The sequence below is a fragment of the Saimiri boliviensis genome, chromosome 2, assembly GCF_048565385.1.
Source record: "Saimiri boliviensis isolate mSaiBol1 chromosome 2, mSaiBol1.pri, whole genome shotgun sequence".
Lineage (NCBI taxonomy): Eukaryota > Metazoa > Chordata > Mammalia > Primates > Cebidae > Saimiri > Saimiri boliviensis.
The window spans coordinates 234,773,085-234,796,514 of record NC_133450.1 but is presented as its reverse complement, the minus strand read 5'-3'; the positions used below and the strand labels follow the sequence as shown (position 1 = coordinate 234,796,514).

The window sequence follows — 23,430 nt, the reverse complement described above, 5'->3', positions numbered from 1 at the left end:
TTAAAAAGAAAATTGTTGTTTTCTTTGTGCTTAGCATCCAGGTCAATATTTTATTGTTTTTGGCTAAGAGTCCTTGTAGAGCTTACAAAGCCAAGAACAAGTTCAAGGTGACCTTCAGGACACATAAGTGGCTGCTCTCCAAATAGCTTGATTCATGTTTGAAATAAAAGATAGTATTTCAGATTTATGGACAGAGTTGTCCAACCTATGAGCCACCAAAGCCATTTTAACTACAGTTTATACCTTCTGACTTTAGAAGTGTACTATGTCAAAAAAAAAAGTTACAAAAATATTCATTCAACAGAAGATGCAGATCTTCTAGCAGACATGCCGCAGGCATTGTGATGGGACTTGGATACTGTGAGGAGTAAGTCAGACCTCAGTCCCTGCCCTCACCCAACTTTGATTGCAGGGGCAGAATGACACATTTGAGCTGACGTGCTACCAAGTCTGCAGTGCGTGCCAGCAGGTCCCTCCACCACGACACTGTGCCTGCCCTGCCTGATCTCTTTTTCGTTGTTTTCATTTACTTGTTTCTCGTCCCCACTCCCACTTGCTCTGGATACACCAGGGCAGAGATTTGGGCTGTTGCCTTCACAAGTGCAACCCAGCACCTTGAACATCATCTTGATGGGAAACATCTCTGCGTAGAGGAACATTCTGGCTGTTAACTTGAATGGGGGCCACTACTTGGAAAGGAGGAGGGGCAGCATGGGTCACCGGGCCTGTCTCAGGTGCCCAGGCTGGATGATCTTCTTGTGTGTTGCTAACAGTGGGAACTGGGAAGTGGCCTTCAGAGCAAGTGGGCTACCTGGGTTTGGCAGAGCTGGACACCTCACTAGGCAGATGCAACACAAGAGCAGTGCAGCTAGAGATTCAGGGGGTGACATGGGTGTGGTGGCCCGGGCGGGCCTGGATGTCAGCAGGAGAGGGAAGGAAGTGAAGTGGTGGATGCCTCAGTCAGAGCCCCAGGAGGCAGCACCACGGGCCAGGAGGCAGGTCATGTGGTGCCCTGAGACCATCTTGGTGCCCTGAGATTCTCTGGGTGGTTGCAGAGTTTTCCTGGATGGTGGCAGACTGTCCGGGTGATGGAGGGAGTGGTACCTGGCTGCCCCAGGCCACACCATGAGGTGTTGAGAGAGACCCTGATTGCTCAGCCGCCCTGAGTGTGGAGCATGCAGGAGGGTGGCCTCTCTGAGGGCTCACAACAGGAGAGGCACCTGGAGAGCTGGGCTGTGATCAGGCCCAGTAGTTTGCAGATGTCTGGAGAGAAACTGAGTCAGAGAGGAGGCCCAGGAGGTTGTGAGTCTCGGTGAGCTGAGAGCCATGCGTGTTGAAGACTGAGTGAGGAGGATGGGGAGCTATGGCCTGTGGACTTGGTGGGTCCTGAAGTTGCAAGAACGTCACTGTCCCCTGCAGCTAAGTGGGCCCAAAGCCCACCACTCAGGCCGTGGTTGCTGTACATGATCCGAGCGGGACCTGAAAGTGCTCCTTTGCATGATAGCTCTTTAATACATTAGCTAAAACCATCCCCAGAAAGCTCTTGTTCCAAGGATTCTGGATAAGATAGAAAGATAGTGCAGAAATCCCTCAGAGCAGGGACCAGTCACGAGTGCGGCTTGTCCTCAGAGGCCTCGGTAGCCACCCCTTCCCCGCCCCCATGCCACCATCGACTCCGTGTGGCTGGTTCTTACGTGCTCTGCAGCTGAAATCCAGGTGCCTTCCTAACCTTCCTTCCCCTGTCCCTTTTGAGAAGAAATAAACACTGTCATCTTTGAGTCACCCTGTTTGTGCTAGCCATTTTCCGGGTGCAGTATGACACACTTGTTATCTCCACCTCTCTTCTCCCCTTCCCTTCCCTCAAGTCTGCACACACTCCCATCCCCTGACTTCTTCCCCACCCCCGCCTCTCTGTCTCACACACACACATGCAACACACACACATTTACTCACTAGCTCATTTGTGTATCTTAAGTTACGGGCTCCATGGGTGACCCTGCAGGATAAACCCATGAACCATAAGAACAGACAGTCCAGAGAAGCTTTGCATACCATTTTTTTTTTTTTTTTTTTTGAGATGGAGTTTCGCTCTTGTTACCCAGGCTGGAGTGCAATGGCGCGATCTCGGCTCCCCGCAACCTCCGCCTGCTGGGTTCAGGCAATTCTCCTGCCTCAGCCTCCTGAGTAGCTGGGATTATAGGCATGTGCCACCATGTCCAGCTCATTTTTTGTATTTTTAGTAGAGACGGGGTTTCACCATGTTGACCAGGATGGTCTCGATCTTTTGATCTCGTGATCCACCCGCCTCGGCCTCCCAAAGTGCTGGGATTACAGGCTTGAGCCACCACGCCCGGCCTGCATACCATTTTTTATGCAGCTGAGGACTAGAAGATGCAGTGACTATGGCTTTTTAAGAAAAACAGTTGTGTCTTCCAGAACCAGGGATGTGCAAATCAGAGCCATGCAGCATCCCTCGTCCAGGAGCATGCCCTGAGTGTGACCCAGCTTGGGGACACCAGATAACATACCTGTCACCTTGACCATCAGAACAACACCTCTCACCAATGCCCACACCCTTTCTCTCCCCATCCCACCATGTGGCTTGCCTAAGAGGAGACACCTTGCTTTGCTTTGGAAACAGGTGTTATTAATCCTTTGCAGTGCAAGTGGGACTCAATATTAAGGGAGTCATAAAAAATCTATTCACGTATATGCCATTTCTCGGAGAAACTGAGACAGTCCCTAAGGACACACGTTTTAGTGTTGTAGATGACCAGGAAACAACCCTAAATTCAGAGAAACGATGGAGAATGGATGCAGTAGTTTAAGCTGGGCTCCACAGGCTGTGCACAGGTCCACAGGAGTGTGTGTGTGTGTGTGTGTGTGTGTGTGAGAGAGAGAGAGAGAGAGAGACAGAGAGACAGAGAGACAGAGAGACAGAGAGAGAACCATCTGGAGGGCTGGCAAAAACACAGATTTCTGCATCCCACTCCCTGAGTTTTTAATTCACAGGTCTGGGTGAGGACTCAGCCATTTGCATTCCTGCCAAGCTCTCAAATGATGCTGATATCACTGGTCTGGGGACATGGTCTGAGCCTGTTTGAGATCCCTGTTACCTACATGGGTTAGATAAACAACTATGATCATTTGAGATTTTCATAGTTCGTTGGAGGGTCTGTAACTAAATTTGCAGTTGAAATTCCTGCAGAATGCCCAAATACTGTATTATTGAACTGTTTCCGATAAAGTTAACCTTGAAACTGCATCTATTTGTAGAAACTTATGTTAGATAGTAATGAAATTCAGGCCATGAGTCAGACAAGCCCTGCCACTTGATAGTTCTGTGATTTGTACAACTTAATTTTGCTCTCTGAGCCTCAGTTTCCTCAGTAATAAAATGGGGAAACTAATGTTTTATCTGAGTCATTGTGGAGATGAATTAAGTAATGAGTACGAAGCTAAGCCAGTGGTTCTCATGTCTCTGCTTCGTACATCCCTGAATTATTTTCTTTCATCAATTCTGAAAAAATCTTGCTTCTTTTTCTTCAAATATTATTCTCTGTTGTTCTTACCATTTCTTCCCTCAGAGACTCCTACTAAACATGTTTGACTTTCTCAGCTCGTCCTCTATATTTTTTATTTTCCCTTGCCTTTTCTGTGTCTTGTGCTATGAGTAACATCATAGCATTTGCCTTCTAATTCACTAATTTTTCCTTCATTTGTGTCCAATCTGTTTTTATGCTCATTCACTGAATTTTTTAAATTACATTTTTTAAAAAAGTTCTATCAGTTCTATTTTTTTTTTCAAATATTTCTTGGGCACTTCTAGAGTATCTTATTGGTTGCTAATTTCTATAGTTCCATCTTTTATTTTATTAAACATTTCATAGTATATTTTCTATATCTGATTATTCTACTACTGAAAGTTTTGGGGGATTCAAATCTCTATCTCTTTCCCTCCTTACCCCTTTTCTCATAACTCATTCTTCCTTACGTTTTCAGTGATGCTTCTGAGCTTGTGTCTGATTAATGTTTATCTGTGGGAATTCTGAGTAACCAATGCTGCGGACGCTTTCCTCCAGCATTGAAGGGGATTTCCTCTTTACAGGTCCCTGCTTTAAGATGGGAATCCCACATCCAGATGCTCACTGTGCTGCTGGCCTAGGCTTCTGTCCCTGTCCACTGCTGTGCTGGTATTAGCATTGGACCTTGGCCAAACACACTTTAATCACTCTTATTTGCCACTTACATTTGCGTTCAAGTTTCAGCTCACTTCTTGTCCTATACTTCAATTTCAAAAGTGAATTTGGGGCTTAGAAAAACCATCTCTTTGTTCATTGATGAATGAGACTTTGGCTGTCACGAGCCTCCCTTCCCACAACAAAAACTCCGTTCCATCAGCGCTCTCATATGCTGACATAATTGATCAAAGTATGCCATTTTATTTGACAAATGCGGTTTTGCAGACCTAGGTCATCATAAAGAGTCATGACCTGTCTGAACTTAAAAGTTCAAAGAGAGTTGTAGGCTAATGTCAGTATCACTTCATTGATGCTGATCAAAGTCTCCTTGAAGCTGGAAGACAGGATGCATTCACTAATTCCACCTTCATGAACTAAAGCAGAGGGAGAGAACGAGAGTGCATTTGTAATAACATGTCTTAAATGGTAGGTGTTTTAAAATAGCTTGGCATGGCCTCAGATAGGGGTTGTGTACTGATCTTCTCTTGCTGTTTGTATGGAATGCACGTGTGCCTCGGTGGTGCTACAGTGCAAGGCAGAGGCACTGAGAAGTTGCATTATCTGTATCTTTCATGGATCAGTAAAGCTGGCATTTCTCCTGCCTCTTACTGGCATGCATGCTGTTCAGGACCTCATTCGCTCCCACATCTTTCTCTTCTCCTCTCCCAGCTCGTCTTGCGACTCCGCTATTGGGAGATGGCTGAGGACTACCCACCTGACCCAGCGCAGGCCCCCTGTCCATCTGCCCAGCCCAGCTTAGCCCCAGTGAGCATTCATCCTTTGCACATCTGATGCACACAGCCGATCCCAGGCATCTTCCTTCCCCTTGTGTGAGTCGGGCAACTGACACAGTGATGCTCCACTCTGCCGTGGAAAAAAAATGGCAGGGCAGAGTGAGAACACCTAGTGGGCTGGAATGTGCCCAGCTTTTCTGTTTCTGTCTACAGCAGATACAGGCAGTGTCCCAGTAGTCCTGGGGAGGCCACCTTCAGTGTCCCACTACTTCTTGTGTCCTCACTTTCTTCTTGGTGACCAGGCATCTCTTCTGTATACTTTCTCTCTCCCAGGAGGGTCCAGGAGGGTAGAGAAGGGGTCCAGCCCTTCCAGGTCATGCCCCAGCAGAGTCAGCATGCCTCACCCTTTGCATAGTGCTGTAGCATCTGTGAGGCTCGAGGCCTGCTCACCCCCGAGGCCAAGGCAGCCCACCCTGGGAAAGTAGCCATGGCGCAGGTTAAGGACCGTCTCAAGCCAGTTAGGACAGCTTCTTTGCATCAGCTCAAGCTCAAGCTCAATCCCTGGAAATCTCAGGCTTTGCAATAGCAAAACACAAATCTGTTAACTGACTCCTCCCAAGAGAATTACTTGGGAAAAGATTTTGTAAATATTCAAAGGCTTCTGTGAACAGCCTGAGGCCAGCTGACCCCGAAGGCAGCAGGCGGCAAACCAGACAGGAGCTGGGTGTCTTGCTTGTATGCACGCCCTCTCTAGGCGTCTGTGGAGCCATAAGCCTGGGTGGGTGTGCTGATGCCACCACCGAGCCAGAGCTCTCAGCAACAGGACGCAGCCAAGGCGAGGAGCAAGGCTTCCAAACCAGTGTATCTCCCACGTTTGATTAAAAGTAGCCTGGTCCAGGATCTGCCTGCAGCCAGCAGATACCTCACAGTTGCTGGTGGTTAACGTCACGAGCCTTCTGGTCTTTGCCACCTACAGATGCTGGGCCTGTGGGTTTCCCTTCCCTGCTCTCATTTCCTGCCACCTGCTACTGGGGCTGCACAGGTCACATGGCCATGGTCAGTACCTGTACCTGCCGGTTACCTGTCACCAGGAGCTGGCCAGGGCTGCTTGGTGGAACACAGGAAGAGAGGGGATTGCCTGCAGGACCCATCCTCTTGAGGAGCCTCAAGGAAGTGGGAGCCTTTGCAGAAACTGCTTGTTCAAAAGTAAAGGGCACTCTCCGTTACCTCTGGGTTCCTCTGTATTTCCTCCTGATACTCGCTCTCTTTTTATACTGCTTTTATTATGAAATATAAAACACATGAGAGTGCATAACTAAATAGATACGACTTAATGAATGATCAAGCAAACACGGCCCAGCCAAGAAACAAAATGCACCCAGCATTGCAGGAGCTCCCTCCGGCCTCACAAACTCATACCCATCTGTCCGGCCGCCTCCTGGGAGGCACCACCTCCCTAACTCTTGTGTTCATCACGCCCTTGCTTTTTTGTGTTGTTATTTTTCATTTGCTTATTTTTTTAAGTTTTACCACCTAGGTGTACATCACTAAATAAAACAGGTGGCTTTTGTCTGTTGGGGGCTTTGTGTATATGGAAGCATGGAGCGTGTTTTATGTTTGTGAGACTCATCTGTTCTTTGTATAGCTGCCATTTGCTCATTTTATTGCTTTATAATATTGTATTGTGTGAATTCCTACCATTTATTCACTTGCTCTGTGGTCAGTGAACACTTAGGTCGTGTGCAGTTTTTGATAAACACAGACGAAGCTGGTATAAGTAGCTTGGGGTGCATAGTGTACACATTTCATACACCTCAGTGTAGAATTGCTCATTCATGACGGCATGAATAGGTTCGGTCTCGGGAGACTGTTCCAAACTGTTTTCCAAAGTGGGTAAACCTGTTTATGCTCCCACAAACAACGTAGGAGGGGCCCTGCTGCTCCCCACTCTCAGTAGCATGGAGAATGATCTTTCTAACTTCCACCAGTCTGAAGAGCGTGGAATGGTGCGACCCTCTGATCTTCATTTGCGTTTGTCAGATGTCTAATGAGGTTGATGGCGTCATCTCTCAGGGCAACCTGTGCTTGTCTGTCTCCGTTTTAATAAGAAAATGTCAATCAAGGCATAGGGCAAGGTGGAGTAGTACAGATTGGACATGGATTCAGAAACTCGAGTTCAGATCCCATTTATTATTACTTTTTTTTTTTTTGTAGAGATGGGGGTCTCACTCTGTCACCCAGGCTGGAGTGTAATGGTACAGTCTTGGCTCACTGCAGTCTTGACCTCCTGGGCTCAAGTGATCCTCCTGCCTCAGCCTCCCAAAGTACTAGGATTACAGGTGTGTGCCACTGCACCTGGTTCAGATCCCATGTATTATTTCCATGACCTTGAGGTCACAGACATGAAAGATTAAACCATAGGAAATACTTTGGAGTGGTATATGGTCATCATTCTTTCAAGGCCAACTTTTACAGGCATATGCATCCATTTGTACCGCTGTGGCATTTGGACAGCCCTTTACGCCTCCCAACTATTAGGGACCGGGACTTCATGACTTACTCTCAGAGTCTCAGATCTCATGAACCAAAGGGCTGCAGCTGTGGAGAGGGGAGAATGGGGGCAGAAATGAGATCTGAACTCTGATCCGAATGCTGTGGACGTGACTACGAAGCTAAATTGGGGGTTTGCACCCATTTCATGCCCTTTCAGCCTCCACCGAAACCTTGACCTCCCCTAATCCTACAGGTCTTCCAGGGAATCTCTCACCTCCGTGAGTCGGAAGACTCTCGTCGCATGCACTGCAGTGGGAGTGTTGTTCCCTGCCTGGCGTCAGACTCCCACATCTCTGTTCACTAGGCCCCGGGGCAGGGGGTAGTGCTGAGTGTAGCCCAGCATGACCCTGAAGACAGAGCCTCGGCTGGTCAGCACGGCCAGCACAGCTCTGGTTTCATTTCCCTCTCTTGACCCCACAGTAGATGCCATTTTCGTCTCCTGGGGATCTTACCTGACAATATCATCACTTGAAAATGTTTTAAGTCCAGCCCTGCTGCCCTTTCCTGCAATGGGAGCGTGGGAGGGAGTGAGGCAGTCCCTGGGGAACAGAAGCTTCCACATCCCTCCATCTCTGGTCCAGAAGATGGCTGGTTAAAATGCCCACCAGACACCCCACCCCTAACCCAAGCTAGGTGGTGGAGATGTCCATCTTGGATCTGACCCAAATGCAGGCCCTGGTGAAGAAACATTGAGTCCAAAGGGCTCCGCAGATAATCAGGGTCCATGGATCCTCCGTTCTCATCACCCTGAGCAGCATCACTGCTACCGAGCACCAGGCTTTCCTGACCACCACCCAGGGATCCTGGGCCCTGCTAGATCTTAGCCATTGTCCATTCATCACCAACCTGCTGGAATTTTCTTGTTGCAAGCTCACCCATTGGCATCATCACTGAGTGGTGAACTGGGCATTCCTGGGTAGGTTGGGCAAAGTCCTTGACCCTGAGGCTCCAGACACTGCTCTCTGGCTGCCTTGCCAGGTGACAGGCCCCCAGAGAGCTGCTGCTGACCACTCAGGCCAGGGAGCTTCCTCCCAGGGTCTTACTGGGGACTGGCAGGCCTGGGGATGATGCCGCTCCATCCTCCTTTCCAGGATCAGAGCCAGAGACAACAACGGCTCCTACGCCCTGTGCCTGCTGCATGAAGGGAAGGTGCTGCACTATCGCATTGACAAAGACAAGACGGGGAAGCTCTCCATCCCAGAGGGGAAAAAGTTCGACACACTGTGGCAGGTACCCGGTGTCCTCTCCCCACCTCGTGGGTAGATTACAGGGCACATGGGGCTTCTTGTCCCATGGACTCTTAGATACAAGAGAAACTGGACCACCTTCTGTCCACAGTGTGGTCCCCAGGCCAGCAGCAGCCCTGGAGCTCGTGAGAAACGTACACCTGTACCCACACCTGGGTCCCTGTCCCACCTTCCCATCAGAGCCCTTTTTCAGCCTCCAGGTGGCTTCCGTGTTTGAGAAGCACTGGTCCAGGGGCCATCCTGTGAGATGAATGAAGGTTCCATGGCTTGTTAAGGGCGACTCAGTCCTCAGTGCCACAGGGTGATGTACGTGCAGGGCTGTGTTCAGATTTTAACGAGACACCCTCCTTTGGAGAGCTAGAAAATATTTCTTCCTAGGATAACCGGGGTAGACTCCAGAACAGCCTTTCAGACAACGACACACAAAATAGAGGCATGGGTGGCCAGGGAACGAGGCCTGGGAACAGCTAAGCAGGCCTTTGCTGGTGGTGCAAGAGGCTGAAATAGACAGTAAATGTCAGGTGCTCTCCTCATTGTAAATTGAGTCTCTCTCCTGTGGAAACCAAGGCAATTTAGGAAACACATCCTAAATTTAGGAAGCATACTCCCCAGGCTCCAGGCTGCTGCACATGCACACTGCCACAGCCCTAGTCTAAAAAGTGCTTATTCCTGACCCAGGAATAAGCAAACCCTGAAACAACTCGCAGTTCAGAAGTTCCTTAGGCACTGATGAGCACTAAAATAATGCTCATCACTGCTTTTCCTGAATTGCAGTGCACACAGATTGTTTGTCTTAATTTTGCATCACAAGTACACTGGCTGATGATGAAGGAAATAACAGTAACAGTGCTTCATGCACCATCTTAGCAGAGCATCCTATAAACTGTAGTAGTTTCAGAGACAGGGAGAAAAGAAAGCCAACCACTCTGCCACCACCCCGCTGTCCCAGAGCACCAGCTACCTTTAACATGTGTGGGTGAGGAGCGTAATCAGGGTGCATTCAAATTTCCTCACCCAGGCCCAGCTGGGGCCACACATGCAGTCAGACTCAACCAAAAATCCTGTCTTTTCAAAAACTGAGACCATGGAGCCTTAGTCCCTTTAAAGCACTTAAAGTTACTACATCCCAATGTGATCTGGTTTCTAATGCTGTAATTGGAAAATCAAAATGCTAGATATGGTCATATTAAAAATATTAGTCACAACATTTACATTTACATTGTCTTTTGATCTTATGGCTCATTGGCAAGTGTTATCATCGACCACAGGCTCTGCTTTCTTTTAATGATATTGATCCAAATAAATATTTAACTTTTCTACCCTTGAGGCCCAAAGCACATGAGGGGGGTTTGTAGGGAATATTGCCTTCTGGAATACAAAGGCCCCTGCAGGCCCCATCACTTACAAACAGCCATTCGTTCACCTTCTCCAGAAAGGGCGTTCAAAGGCTGAGCACTCAGGTAGTGTTAAGCATCTCGAATTATTGAGAATGTCCTTCCCAAGACTCCTTACTATTTTTATTGATTCCCCTGGTAGATCATAGCATTCAGCCCTAATTAAATTCTTTCTCATTGTGTATTTTCTGGGCACTGTGTTTAGGAAACTACATCAAAAATACCAGCAATATCTTCCAATTTTCCATGCATGATTCTGTTGATTTTTCTTGACAGCATCGTAAGATACCTGTGTACCCTACCCCAACTCCAGGGCCCCAGTGCTATTTCATAGAGAGTTGGTGATTCTATACGACTCTATTTCAGTATTCTTTACTGTAGACCAGCGATCTGCAAACCCACAGACCAAATACTGGCTCTCAGCCTGTTTCTGTATAATCCTTGACAGGAATGGTTTTTAGGCTTTTAAAGGTGTAATTTTAGACAAGTAGATAAATACATAGATAGATAGATAGATAGATAGATAGATAGATAGATAGACAGACAGACACAGATATTGTATGAGGCCCACCAAAACCTAAAGTACCTCTTTCTCACCCTTTACGGGAAAAGTTTGCTGCCCCTTGCCCAAGAGGGACGATCCCTAGCTGTGGGCCCACTTCCCCAGCCACCCTTGTGGAGTAAACTTATGCACGTAAAAGCATTTACGTGTCTGGGGGTCACTTTGAAAGCCCAACAGTCAGTCGGCAGCTCTCAGTCCCTATTTCTCTATTTCCTGACCTTGTTATTTACCACACTTCCTTACTTTTTTCTCTTTCAGCTGGTCGAGCATTATTCTTATAAAGCAGATGGTTTGTTAAGAGTTCTTACAGTCCCATGTCAAAAAATCGGCTCCCAGGGTAAGTTCCCGAGACACTGGAGTCTCAGTTTTTGAGCTATTAGTGACAATTAGCCTCATTTTAGACTTAACTGATTGCAGATTCGGGTTGGAGAAGGACTTCTTTTTATGGATCGATTAATAATGATGTCAGATCACTCCAATTTTGCATATTATGAATCCAAAAATTGCCAGTTGCAACTAGCAGTAATTTGTCTTAATTGCAGGTGGGAAAAAGTAAAAGACGATCAAAAGAGAAAAGTGTGCTCCCTTCTCAAGCAGAGCACCTCTGATCTCATTGATCGATCTGCAGTGGGGAGGGGTAGGAAGTGGTTTCCACAAACAGAGCGGTAATTGTCCATGCTCTCTCTAAGCAGGAAATAATGTTAATTTTGGAGGTCGTCCACAGCTTCCAGGTTCCCATCCTGCGGTAAGTGTCGTTAGGAACACCACCGAATGAGAAGCTGTTGCATATTCATAATCACAAATGAAAATAAAGTTTGAGCCAACAGGAGTAGTGGTCATTGAGATTTTGATTGCCCTTCAAAACGTACTCCTTGATGAGCTGGGATTGCTGATGTGTATCAGGCAGAATCAGCCTACTGCTAGTGATACACTAGTCCCATTTTCTTTCTTTCTTTTTTTTTTTTTTTTTTGGAGACAGAGTCTCATGTCACGCAGACTCGAGTGTAGTTGTGCAGTCGTGGCTCACTGCAACCTCTGCCTCCTGGCTTCAAGCCATTCTCATGCCTCACCCTCCCTAGTAGCTGGGCTTACCGGTGCCTGCCAACATGCCCGACTAATTTTTGTATTTTTTAGTAGAGATGGGGTGTTGCCATGTTGGCCAAGCTGGTCTCAAATTCCTGGCCTCAAGTTATTCTCCCACCTCGACCCCCGCAAAGTGCTGAGATTACAGGCATGAGCCACCACTCCCTGCCTAGCCACATTTTCTTAACTTCTTGTCCAGGTGAAATTCTCTTCATTTTTTGGAGAATCTACACAACGAGGAGGAAACCCAGCATTAAGTCAGAAATAGGCCTCTTGCAATACTTGAGAAACAGGAACGTATTTTTAAACTTCATCCTTGAGCCATCTATGTTAACACACGTGTGTAATCCACAGAACCCCAGCTGTCTCCTCCCTCCAGCCTGTTGGGAGATCAGGCACAGACTGATGCTCTAGGCAGGAATTCTTTTCCTGCTCTTCTCTTGGGGACTTCATATGGACTTTCTATGCCTTTTAATGCGATCTGTGAAGTATACCCTCTGCACCTCACTTTTGCTTGGTAACACTTGAAAAACAAAATCTACAGAAAGCCAAATATATGTCCTGGAGGCAAAATATTGCCTTCAGTAGGGACAATTGGCTGCTCAGTGCTCCACCCAGATTGAAACAAGGGAGGCTGTCCAGGGGCAGTGCTTGTTATCAAATGCAGGGAACTTGAATTTGCTAAGATATCAGTGAACTTTAGGATCAAAATGTAATTCCTTTATGGGGGTGTGACTTTATTTTGCCCTTTTCAAGGCTCGAAGGCCTGGCAACTTTACCCTAATATTATAGGCTCCATGAGACAGATCCATACACTTCAGATGGATGAGGGCTTAGGGCTGAGAACTCTTAAAAGAATGTCAAGCCCTGTGCTTAGCCATCATCACCCAATGGCTTCAAAAACTTGGATATTTTGGAATAACTTTTTAATTGACTGGTAAAATATATATGGAAATATGCAGAGGCCCCAAGTATACAACTCAATGAATTTCCACAAAATTTTCCACCATGGAACCAGCACCCACCATGAAGAAGCAATACAACTGAGCACTCAGATCTACGTGTAGTTTCTTTAGGGTGGTTTGTCTTGAGCTCGTGACTTAGTAACTCCACAAGAAGCATGAGCTAGTGAATGTAACAGCTCTAATGTTTTAGCCTTCAGTGGAACATATTTCCCAAATATATTTCTAGATCCTTCTCCCCAAGTGGCAGGCCTTTCCAGAAGCCTTCCCAATGATCAGATGTTGCCCGTGGTAGATCTCATGGGCAGGGGCAGGAGGGCGTTAGCAGTGCAATTATAGGAGCAAGTTTAAGTAGCATGTCATGGAAGGGATCCTGTATTTGTTTTCTGAAACATTTACTCTTCCTCTTTGCTGTTGCGGTTTCTAGACTTGGTCAGCGGGTGGAATAATCTCAAGAATCAAATCATACTCCTTCCCAAAGCCTGGCCACAGAAAGGTGCTAAAGTATCCCCTGCTTGCTGTCCAACTAAGTGGTAGGACCAACCTGCACTCAGCTCCCGCCCGCCCAGCCTGCCCTACGTGTGCGCTGCCCTCCACCTGTTGCCACTCTGCTTCCAGGCCTCTTTGCCCTTGCTCACACCTGCGGATCCTGGGCAGCCGCGCCCCAGGTACAGCCTGTGCTTTTCATGTGGGTCCTCAGTCCGTCAGCTGGAAGTCCATCAGTGTGAGCTTGCTTTCTCTGCCCAAGCATCATTTTAAAGTCATTTCAGTTGGCGTCATCTGTCATAGCTCATTGTCAAGTTGGAAAATCTTTTCAAAGATGGCCAATTTACTTTTTGGTGGCCAGAATCACGTGTTGCATTGTTCTGGTAATTGATTATGTAAGTTACATTGCCATGGAGGGAACGCCAAGGTCTTGTGAGGTGTGCTGCACAGTGAGGTCAGGCAGTGCATGGTGGCTTCATTATGGCTTAGACGTCTAACACAGACCTGCTAATGTGATATGTAAAGAACTGATGCAGTCTGAGGACTAGAAAAACCACTTTTCTTTCTGAGGCAGTAATGTGGACATCTGACCGATTTCCATGTTTTGTTCTATCATTGGATTTTGAGGGAGAATAAACATAAGTTCTTTTTAATGACTTCTATTTATAATGACTCATTCATTCCTTCCTTCAAAATATGTGTATGTAATGTGTTTGGATTGCTTTTTTTTTCCCATTCTACTTTCATTATCAGTGGGGTAAAATTGATTCTTTTATCAGTAATTCTTTTTATTTTTATATTAACTGGTGTTTTTATGACATTTTAGCACACAATTTAGCTTCCACTCATGAATTAGGTTGCCTAAAGTATTTATTAGAAACAACAGAAATAAAAGGCATAAAACCCCTGAGAGTTTATTTACTAAAAATTTTCCAAGTTTAGTCATACTCAAAAAGTTCTCAATCATGTTGACTATAGAACAGAAAAAATTTAATGCAGGAAGAAAAGGTGTATCTTACACCTGAATAAAATAACTATGTCTGTTTTCCATGTTTACCCAAGGCAAAACACCCCCACAGATCACTCACAGTGGCTAAAGAAATACCTAGAAAATAAGTTTTAGCATATCTTTAGACTGCAGGAGAACCTGTTGGAAAGAAAGTTGAAGAAAATATCAGTAAATGTGACCATCTAAAAACAAAGAAATATATGTATGGATAAGAACCATAACATCATCAAAAGAGAAATAAGATACTGGGAGTAAGTAGCGCTAATGCTGACACATAGATTAATAGCTTTAATATACAAAGAGATTCTATAAATCAATAAGAAAAATATTAACTGTCTACTAGGATAATAGGCAGGGAATATTAGTAGTAGTTTATAGTAAAGCAAATATAAATAGTTCTTATACATATGAAATGTTTAACTTCATGAGAAGAGAAATGCAAGTTAAAACCATGGTGCTCAAGTGTTCACCTATGAAACTGTCCCACAAATTAAAAGCTTGATAACACTGCAGTAAAGGTATGGTAGATAAGCACTTTGACTCTTCCTTGGAGAAGTCTGAAATGATAAAATCTGTAAGAAAAGCTCTGCAATTTTATTTCTAAGTATATACAGATATTCTTGCATTTATGTGAAATCACGTACATGTGAAAGTGTTTATTCCAAAATTACATAATTGACAAAGTCTGATAATAATTTAAATGCCTATCAATGGAAAACAAATGAAATCAGTTACAGTAAAATTGCTACTATGGGAGGCAGCTGAGATCTAGAATTGTTTCCAAAATGTAATTTTAATTGTAAAAGACAATGTCATGCACACACACACACACACACACACACACACACGCATATACAGAATGTGTTGAGATCGTATAGAGTATCCTAGAAAAATACAGAAAATACTGGCAATGCTGGTTGCCTCCAGAATAAGAGATGGGAATGTTAAGAAACCCCACTTTTCATTGGAAACTCTGTTGTATCTTTTTAAATTTGAACCTGTTAAAAATTTTTAATCAGTTTTTTAAAACAGAATTAAATATTAGAGAGTAATTAATCTGATTAATATTGTGAAAATACCTCTCTGGCAAAAAAAAAAAGAGTTTACTTTCTATTTAAATGTATAACCAACTTTAAAGTAGTCATTGAATTCTTTATAGAAATAAGAAGCTGGGAATAAGTATTACTAATAATATATAAAGCCAAAAATATTGATAGATAGTTTTTAAAAGGTCAAGATTATATAGTTTAAGCTATAGATTATAAATATTTTAATTGCTTATCAGATATAATTTAGAGCTAATAAGTATATTTTCCCAAATACACGGGGAACTTTCCATTATGTAATCAGTCATGAGAAAAGAATTGTGAGAATTATGTTAAATATCCCATCTCATTAGCTAAGAGATAAATAACTTTCTTCAACTTGTTAATTTGCTCAATGCAAGTAGTTGTTTTAATAATTCAGGCACAAAAAAATACGTGTTAGAATTTGAATTACCTATAGCATCTAGACAGTTAATGAAGAGTATATTTTGATTTGAAGATGATTATGACTCAGATAATTTAAATTTTTCATAAAATTACTAACAGGCTGATGCATTTTAAACTTGTCTTTAGAAATCACTAACACTGCTGAATGCAGTGGCTCACGCCTGTAATCCCAGCACTTTGGGAGGCTGAGGCGGGTGGATGACTTGAGGTCAGGTTTGAGACTAGCCTGGCCAACACGGTGGAAACCCATCTCTATTAAAAATACAAAACTTAGCCAGGTGTGGGGCATGTGCCTGTAATCCCAGCTGCTTGGGAGGCTGAGGCAGGAGAAACACTTGAGCCTGGGAGGCAGAGGTTGCAGAGATCATGCCACTGCACTCCAGCCTGGGCAATAGAGCAAGATTCTATCAAAAAAAAAAAAAAAAAGAAAGAAAGAAAGAAAAGAAAGAAAGAAAGGAAGGAAGGAAGAAAGAAAGAAAAGAGAAAAAAAGAGAAAATAAATTAGTAACATACTTATAAAATATAAACAAATTTAAGAAAACAATTAGTAGTCTTTAAATGAATTAAACCCCACCCAGTAGTAGTCCTGGAATATGTTTCTCTGCTGCTTTAAGCACTGGACCTTATCCTTTTATGGAAAATAAGTGGAAATTGAACAGCAGCCATCCCTAAAGACTTCCAGGGAGCTTTTCAGCTTCGCATCTCAAAGGTAAATCCTCTAAGAAGATTAAACTGAAATGTGTCCCAGAATTTCCAATTAAAACCCATTTTTCATGTTTTATTCCAACACATACGTTGGTGATTATAATATTTTAAAACTTACATTTAAGTACAGGGCTCAGGGGGAAGAAAAAAAAGAAAGAAACATTCTCAAGTCATACCCTTTTTGCTTGGTAGACCAGACCCTTGAGAAAATGTGCTTTCATACAATGAAAAAGGAAGAGATTTTAGATCTTTGCTGTAAGAGAAGAGTAATTGCAGAGGTCAGGTGTTATTTTCACTGATTTTCATTGATCTCAGTGCAAGGCTAATAGCAGCTTATTTCCCAACCAACAGTCCACCCTCATCTGCGGGGATCTAGTGGACCAGAGTCATTCCACTGAAAAAAAAGGAAAGCGCACCTAGTTTATTGCAGCCAATATTTCTAAAGCCAACTGGCTCTTTTGTCACTGTTATTGTGATGACTGATGACTGTATTGCTATCTACATTACTGGGGGAAAAAATTCCAGGACTAATACTGGGAGGGCTTTAATTCATTTAAAGACTAGTAGTTGTATTATTAAGTTAATTTTGTTTATATTTTTTAAGTATGTTACTGATTTCCTTTTTCTTTTTTTTTTCTTTTATTGTGATGACTGATGACTGTATTGTCATTTGCATTACTAATTTGAACATGTCCCAAGAATCTGGGAGTAAAAATTAACATCTAATAAATGGATGTTAGGATACTTGACAATCAGGAAACTCTGAATGGGCCTATCAGTTACATAGAACAATAATTTTTTCCTATTTTGTTCATTTCTGGGTCTCCAGCTTTTAAACATAGGCACTGAAAAAAATGCTTGCCAAATACATTTTCTATTTGCAGTTAAACCTTGCCAATAGGAAATCAAGGACAATAATTTATAACCAAACTTATTATTGCAGAGTGATGTCATTACCTGAATTTATAAAATTCAAGGAAGTCACCCGTTGCTCTTTCGGAAGGTAGAAAGCTAAGGTGGCTAGTGCCATCTAGTGGTGGACTGTGGGTTTGAGCCTGTTCTGAGTATTGGTAAAAATGAGGAAAATGAAATGGTCAACATTTCATTTACACCTGTTGTTTACTGTGCAGAACAGAAGACACTTATTGATCGGGACAGAATAGAGCTCTCAAATGCAAATGCAGACATAAATAATAAAAGGCAAATAATAATAATGTAGACCGGCAATATATTTTTCATTAAAATTAAAAATTATTTTTTTAAAAAAATGAATATTTTTACAATTTATCATTATGCCTCTGTGCTCATTCTTTACAAACTCCTCAAATTTTTATTTATAACTGAGCATTTTCTTTTGGAGGTTGTTTTGGTTATTGTTCTACTAAGTTGCCTATTCACCAAGCGCTTTGTGAAAGATAAAGTGTGCATTTTGCACCTCCATCTTTATCATAAGGAAACCACTCACTGTTCTTTTAACAGACTCAATAGGAAGCCTCCCATTTCTTCTGCATTCTTCCAATTGTGGTATCATCCTTTGCTCCTGTCTCATTAGTCACCAGAAAGAAATAGGGGCAGGGAGCCCAGGACTCTGGGTAGGAGAGAGCTGATGTGGTGTTACTGAGAGACATGAGAGTTCTTTGTGGATTGGCTTAAAACGCTCATCATCACACAGTGGTCTGTGCTTGGCAGCGTGGAAATGAAGCCCCGAGCTACCTTAGCTGTAAACGTGGAGTTTGAACTTCCAAGGAAGATCTCCCATCCGTGTCCCTATCCATAAGCCAAGATAGACTACGGGTGAACAACACACTGCCAGTGAGAGTATAAAGTATTCCTGCCCAGGAATTTAGATTCTCTGTGTCAATCACTACTAATTCTTACCGATTCCTGACTCCCTAGTATCCTTTTCAGCATATTTCGACAACCCCATGTCTGTTTTAAAATTCTTCCCTACAGGATTCATATGTCAGGGAATTGCATTCTAGTTTAATTGGAACAAGCCATTTGGAAGTCGTCCTGGTCTGGAAAACAGCGGAGAGGCTGTAGCCCCAGGATAATGTCCTCAGAGGGAGGGAGAGGATCTTACATCAAGAAGCGGTGATGGTCCCTCCCCTTGCCTGTGATGGCTAATCTGAGGACATCCTTTAATTCCATGTCTGTTCAAGTTTTGTCTTTGGATCTCAGAATGTGCCTACTTGCAAGGAAAATCAAAGGAGTTGAAATGACAGTAAATGTTAACCCTGAAATAGGTTTTTAAAAAAAACAAAACTATTTTCAGCCTAGAATTGGCTGTGGGAGGCAACTGAGCGAAAGAGGATGGAAAGCCTTGGCCATCGCCCAGTTTCTGTTAGGACAGTTTTATTAAAGGTAATTGCATTATAAGCCAGAAGTGAAACCACAGCACGGTCCTGTAATCATATGTAAATGTTTAGAAGAAATAGATTGTCATTTGGAATTATTCATTCTTATTTCTCTTCATTAGCATAAAGATTCGACAGAGAGCGAATTTTTAAAGCACGTTAGTTTATACTTTGCATATCCTGGTTTTAGAAGTGATTTTCATTCATTCACCCATCCATTCATTCGTGTGTTTGTCCAACACATTTTTATGGAGCATCCTTGTGGATGTGGCACAGCTCCCAAAGTGGTGAACAAATGTCTATGCCCCCTGGAACTTATATTCTATTTTCATTTGATGTCTCACAGTTTCTTCTGTTAATCAGTTTAGTAAGAATGCTGAGGTAGTCTGTGAGAAAATGGATCTCATCGACATCATTTTTACAATAACAAGAAATGTCCTTTACCCTCGTCAGTGGGCTCGGGCCATGGTGAGCAGTGCCTGCCTCTTAAGTGCTCAGCAGACGGCGTGAAAGAAGGAAGTCTGGGTGTTTGGAGATAATGACTTAGTGGCCTTAGAGGTGCATTGTGACTTCATTATTCTGCTTTTAGTTTCTGGGCTTGTAATATTAATAAGGCAGATGAGGATTTAGTGTGTGTCGTAAGATAAGTGACTGTCATGTTAAGCTTAATGTCTCTGTTTCTTTAACTTTCTCCAAAATCTGGCAGCATCTCATTTCTTTGTGGTCAGTGTTCGGGCACTGAGAAGGTCAAGCGATGTACAGAATTGTGACTCAATTCACTCCAAAAAAAAAAAAAAGAAGCATCTGAATCATGGTTCTCCTGTGAATTAAATGTAGTAACAAGAAGCCAGAATCTTGTTTTAATTTGGAAGAAAGGGTGGGTCAGGAAAACTCAAGATAGACTTGTCAAAGGGAAAAGGGAAAGTCCTTAGGATAAGAAGGAGTAGATTCCCCCACCCTGTCGTTTCATGATATAAACTGATGTGGATCAAATACATGATAGGGAAGGATGCCGTTAACAGGCTGCAAAACTTTATCTCAGATATGCCCCTGTTACCTGCTGTGGGTATTCGGAAGAACTGCCTTCTTTCAGCTGCACAAAAAAGGAGCCCCAGTCTCACAGGGACACTGATTTCCAGCAGCAGCAACCCTGGCGGCAGGTGCATCGCCACCTAGGTGGCAGCAGCTGGCCTTCCCTTGGGACCTGTAGTCACTGACCAGTGCCACCCTCTGGCATCCACCCCAATGCTGCTGCATCTCCACCGAAGATAAAGACCTGGATGGAGACTAGAAAAACATGCGTGGTTTGGAGTTGGGAAGTAGGTGGGAGCAGCTAGTAAGTACTAATTCCCCTCTTTAAATAGCTTCTATAGACTATGAAATGGAAGAGCATGAGTTAAAGGAGGCAAATGCATCCAAGGGGAACGTGCAAATCATCAGTGACCTTGGGCAGGTGGGAATAGGATGTGCTCGGAGGTGAGTGGGAAAGCAGCCGTATCCAGGCAGCTGAGTTGACTCTCACCACATCCTCTCAACACCCCGCAGGGTCCCTTGAGTTGTAGCAGCACAAGCTTGCTTTCGCCCTTGCAGTATCCAAATAATTGCCCTAAGAATGAGATCAGCCTTATTTTCTTTCTTGTCTTTCTTAATTCTTTCCTTTGTCTTTCCTGCAAATGTTAAAGCGTGATTTCTAAAAAATAATTGTGCAGATCAACTTAACATTTGTATAGATGAAAAAAATGACCCGTTGTCCTTTCTGTACTTTAGCCCTCCCCCGCCCAAGGGAACCGGCCAGAGAGTACTGTGTCGTTCAATCCGTATGAGCCGGAACTTGGGCCCTGGACTGCAGAAAAAGGTGAGACTTGCTTTCATTCAAGGGACATTCACGGAGCGAAGCGCGTGGTCCCTTGTCAGTTTGTAGAGTTGGGTCACGAATCCACCCCATGTCCGTGATTTCAATACAGCACAGTGAGCCGTGGAGACACATCTAGTGGCAGGCAGCAGACACCATGCCCATGAGCAGTGGTAATGCTTTGGAATGAAATGGTCTTTCCCACCTCCCTCACCTGGTGACACTGGAAACGTCCACTCTTCAGAATTTCTCGTCCCTTGTAACCTTGATGCTGCTCTGAGTTCACACTCCCGTGAACATGATGTTCTTGGAAGGATCAATCCTGTTGTGGGGTCCAGCCCCAGGTTGTATGATTCTTGTCTGCATTGCAGGCCCCCAGAGAGAAGCACTGCCCATGGACACAGAGGTGTACGAGAGCCCCTACGCAGACCCCGAGGAGATCAGACCCAAGGAGGTTTACCTGGATCGAAGTCTGCTGACGCTGGAAGACAAAGAACTGGGCTCTGGTAATTTTGGAACTGTGAAAAAAGGCTACTACCAAATGAAAAAGTAAGTCACTATGCCCCACTGCTCCGCTGTCACCCTCACATGAGCCCAAGTTCTAGACGCTACCGAGAATAACAACATATAACCTGGCATGACTAACCCCTTTTTAAATTAATGCTATCATTCTTGTTAATTTCTGGTACACTATAGTGAAAGTAACCATGACTTTTAATGGCAAAAACTGCCATTACTTTTGCACCAACCTAATAGTACGTGTACCTTATGAAAAATTAGAAAATAGAAACAAGCAGAAACAGAAGAAAATGAAAACATCAATCTAGCATAGTAGCTCATGCCTAGAATCTTAGCACTTTGGGAGGCTAGGGTAGAAGGATTGTTTGAGGCCAGGAGTTTGAGACCAGCCTGGGCAACATAGCAAAACCCTGTCTCTACAAAAAACTTAAAAAATAATTAGCCAGGCATGGTAGTGCACATCTATAATGCCAGCTACTCAAGAGGCCAAGAGGACAAGGCTGCAGTGAGCCATGATTGCACCACTGCACTCCAGGCTGGGCGACTAAGCAAGGCCCTGTCTCAAAAAACAAACCAAAAAAAAAAAAAAAAAAAAGAACAGCATCATATTTGGATAATACCACGCCAGCACTACTGTTAATTAAACACTACTGCTGTGAACTAACCTGACTGTATACATTTGTAGAGCTTTATTTGTACACACACATACATATGTATTATTTAATTGAAAAAAAAATCAGTCTATTGATTTTATTTCAATCAACTGAAATAAAATGATTGTTATAAAACAATGCAGTGTTTACATTTATTTTCTTCGATTTTATAGCTATGCCTCGTTTTTCTTACTGAGAAAATTATTGGTTCCAAATATGATTAGCAAAATTGTTTATTGGTTCTATCCTATGATTTCAAATAACAATACGTATTATATAGCAATTAAAATTGCTAAATTTATAAAATGTCTTTGTATTTCTTTTGGTCTTTGGAAGGTATCTGGCATAGAATAAAAATACTGGTTTCTAATGTCCTTTGAAACACACCCTCTCTTTGAATTGGTATACTAATATGAATGTGGTTGAATGTAGTTGTTTCATGCTATTTCAAATTTAAGGAATTCGTTTTTTAACAGAAATTCATGAGTAGGTCATTTATATGATTCAAAGGTTAAAAATATAGACAAAAATATACACAGAAATGCTTGCTTTCCGGCTGGGCACCATGGCGCATGCCTGCAATCTCAGCACTTTGGGAGGATGAGGCAGGCGGATCACCTGAGGTCAGGAGTTTGAGACCAGCATGGCCAACATGGTGAAACCCTGTCTCTACTAAAAATACATAAATTAGCTGGGCATGGTGGTGCATGCCTGTAGTCCCAACTACTCAGGAGGCTGAGGCAGGAGAATCGCTTGAACCCAGGAGGAAGAGGTTGCACTGAGCCAAGATGGTGCCACTGCACTCCAGCCTGGGCAACAGAGTGAAACTCCATCTCAAAAAAAAAAAAAAAAAGAAAGAAAGAAAAAAACAAAGAAATGCTTGCTTTCCAATCTGTCCCTTCCATTTGTTTTTGTGCATATGTATGTGTATACATATATAATACACACACATGCATATATACACACAAAAACATGGATGTGTATACATTCACAAGCATATATAGGAGCACATATATCTACACACAAAATTGGTTGTGATACTTATTTTAAAATAGGTTTGTATATCATAGTCATTTTGTACAATGATTAAAAATGTTTCTTTAATAATCATAAGATTTTTCAGTTCAGGAAAGATTGTGATCTTTAATTCTCTGCTTAAATTTGTGAATTAACAGAGACAGGACTGTGGACATAATTTCATTTAGAAAGTTTGGGGAGAAGGCCGGGCGCGGTGGCTCAAGCCTGTAATCCCAGCACTTTGGGAAGCCGAGGCTGGTGGATCACGAGGTCCGGAGATCGAGACCATCCTGGTCAACAAGGTGAAACCCCGTCTCTACAAAAAAATTAGCTGGGCATGGTGGCGCGTGCCTGTAATCCCAGCTACTCAGGAGGCTGAGGCAGGAGAATTGCCTGAACCCAGGAGGTGGAGGTTGCGGTGAGCCGAGATCGCGCCATTGCACTCCAGCCTGGGTAACAAGAGCAAAACTCCGTCTCAAAAAAAAAAAAAAAGAAAGAAAGAAAGAAAGTTTGGGGAGAAGAGAGGCTCTCTTGGTTAATTTGGGGCAAAATGATGCCTTTAC

The 23,430-nt window shown here is 43.5% G+C and overlaps 1 protein-coding gene across 8 annotated transcripts in view; it reads left to right on the top strand.

Moving 5' to 3' along the window:
• Positions 1-23,430, top strand: part of SYK (spleen associated tyrosine kinase) — an 82,523-nt gene that overhangs the window by 41,892 nt on the left and 17,201 nt on the right. For 5 of the 8 annotated variants that reach the window (XM_039475209.2, XM_074395533.1, XM_074395532.1 and 2 more), the window contains 6 exons: positions 8,620-8,758; positions 10,990-11,068; positions 11,421-11,476; positions 13,204-13,272; positions 20,594-20,681; positions 21,050-21,227. In XM_039475209.2, the coding sequence (XP_039331143.1) occupies positions 8,620-8,758; positions 10,990-11,068; positions 11,421-11,476; positions 13,204-13,272; positions 20,594-20,681; positions 21,050-21,227 (609 nt within the window). The remainder of the gene's footprint in view (positions 1-8,619; positions 8,759-10,989; positions 11,069-11,420; positions 11,477-13,203; positions 13,273-20,593; positions 20,682-21,049; positions 21,228-23,430) is intronic. The other 3 variants (XM_074395534.1, XM_074395535.1, XM_074395536.1) reach the window with 3 other exon arrangements.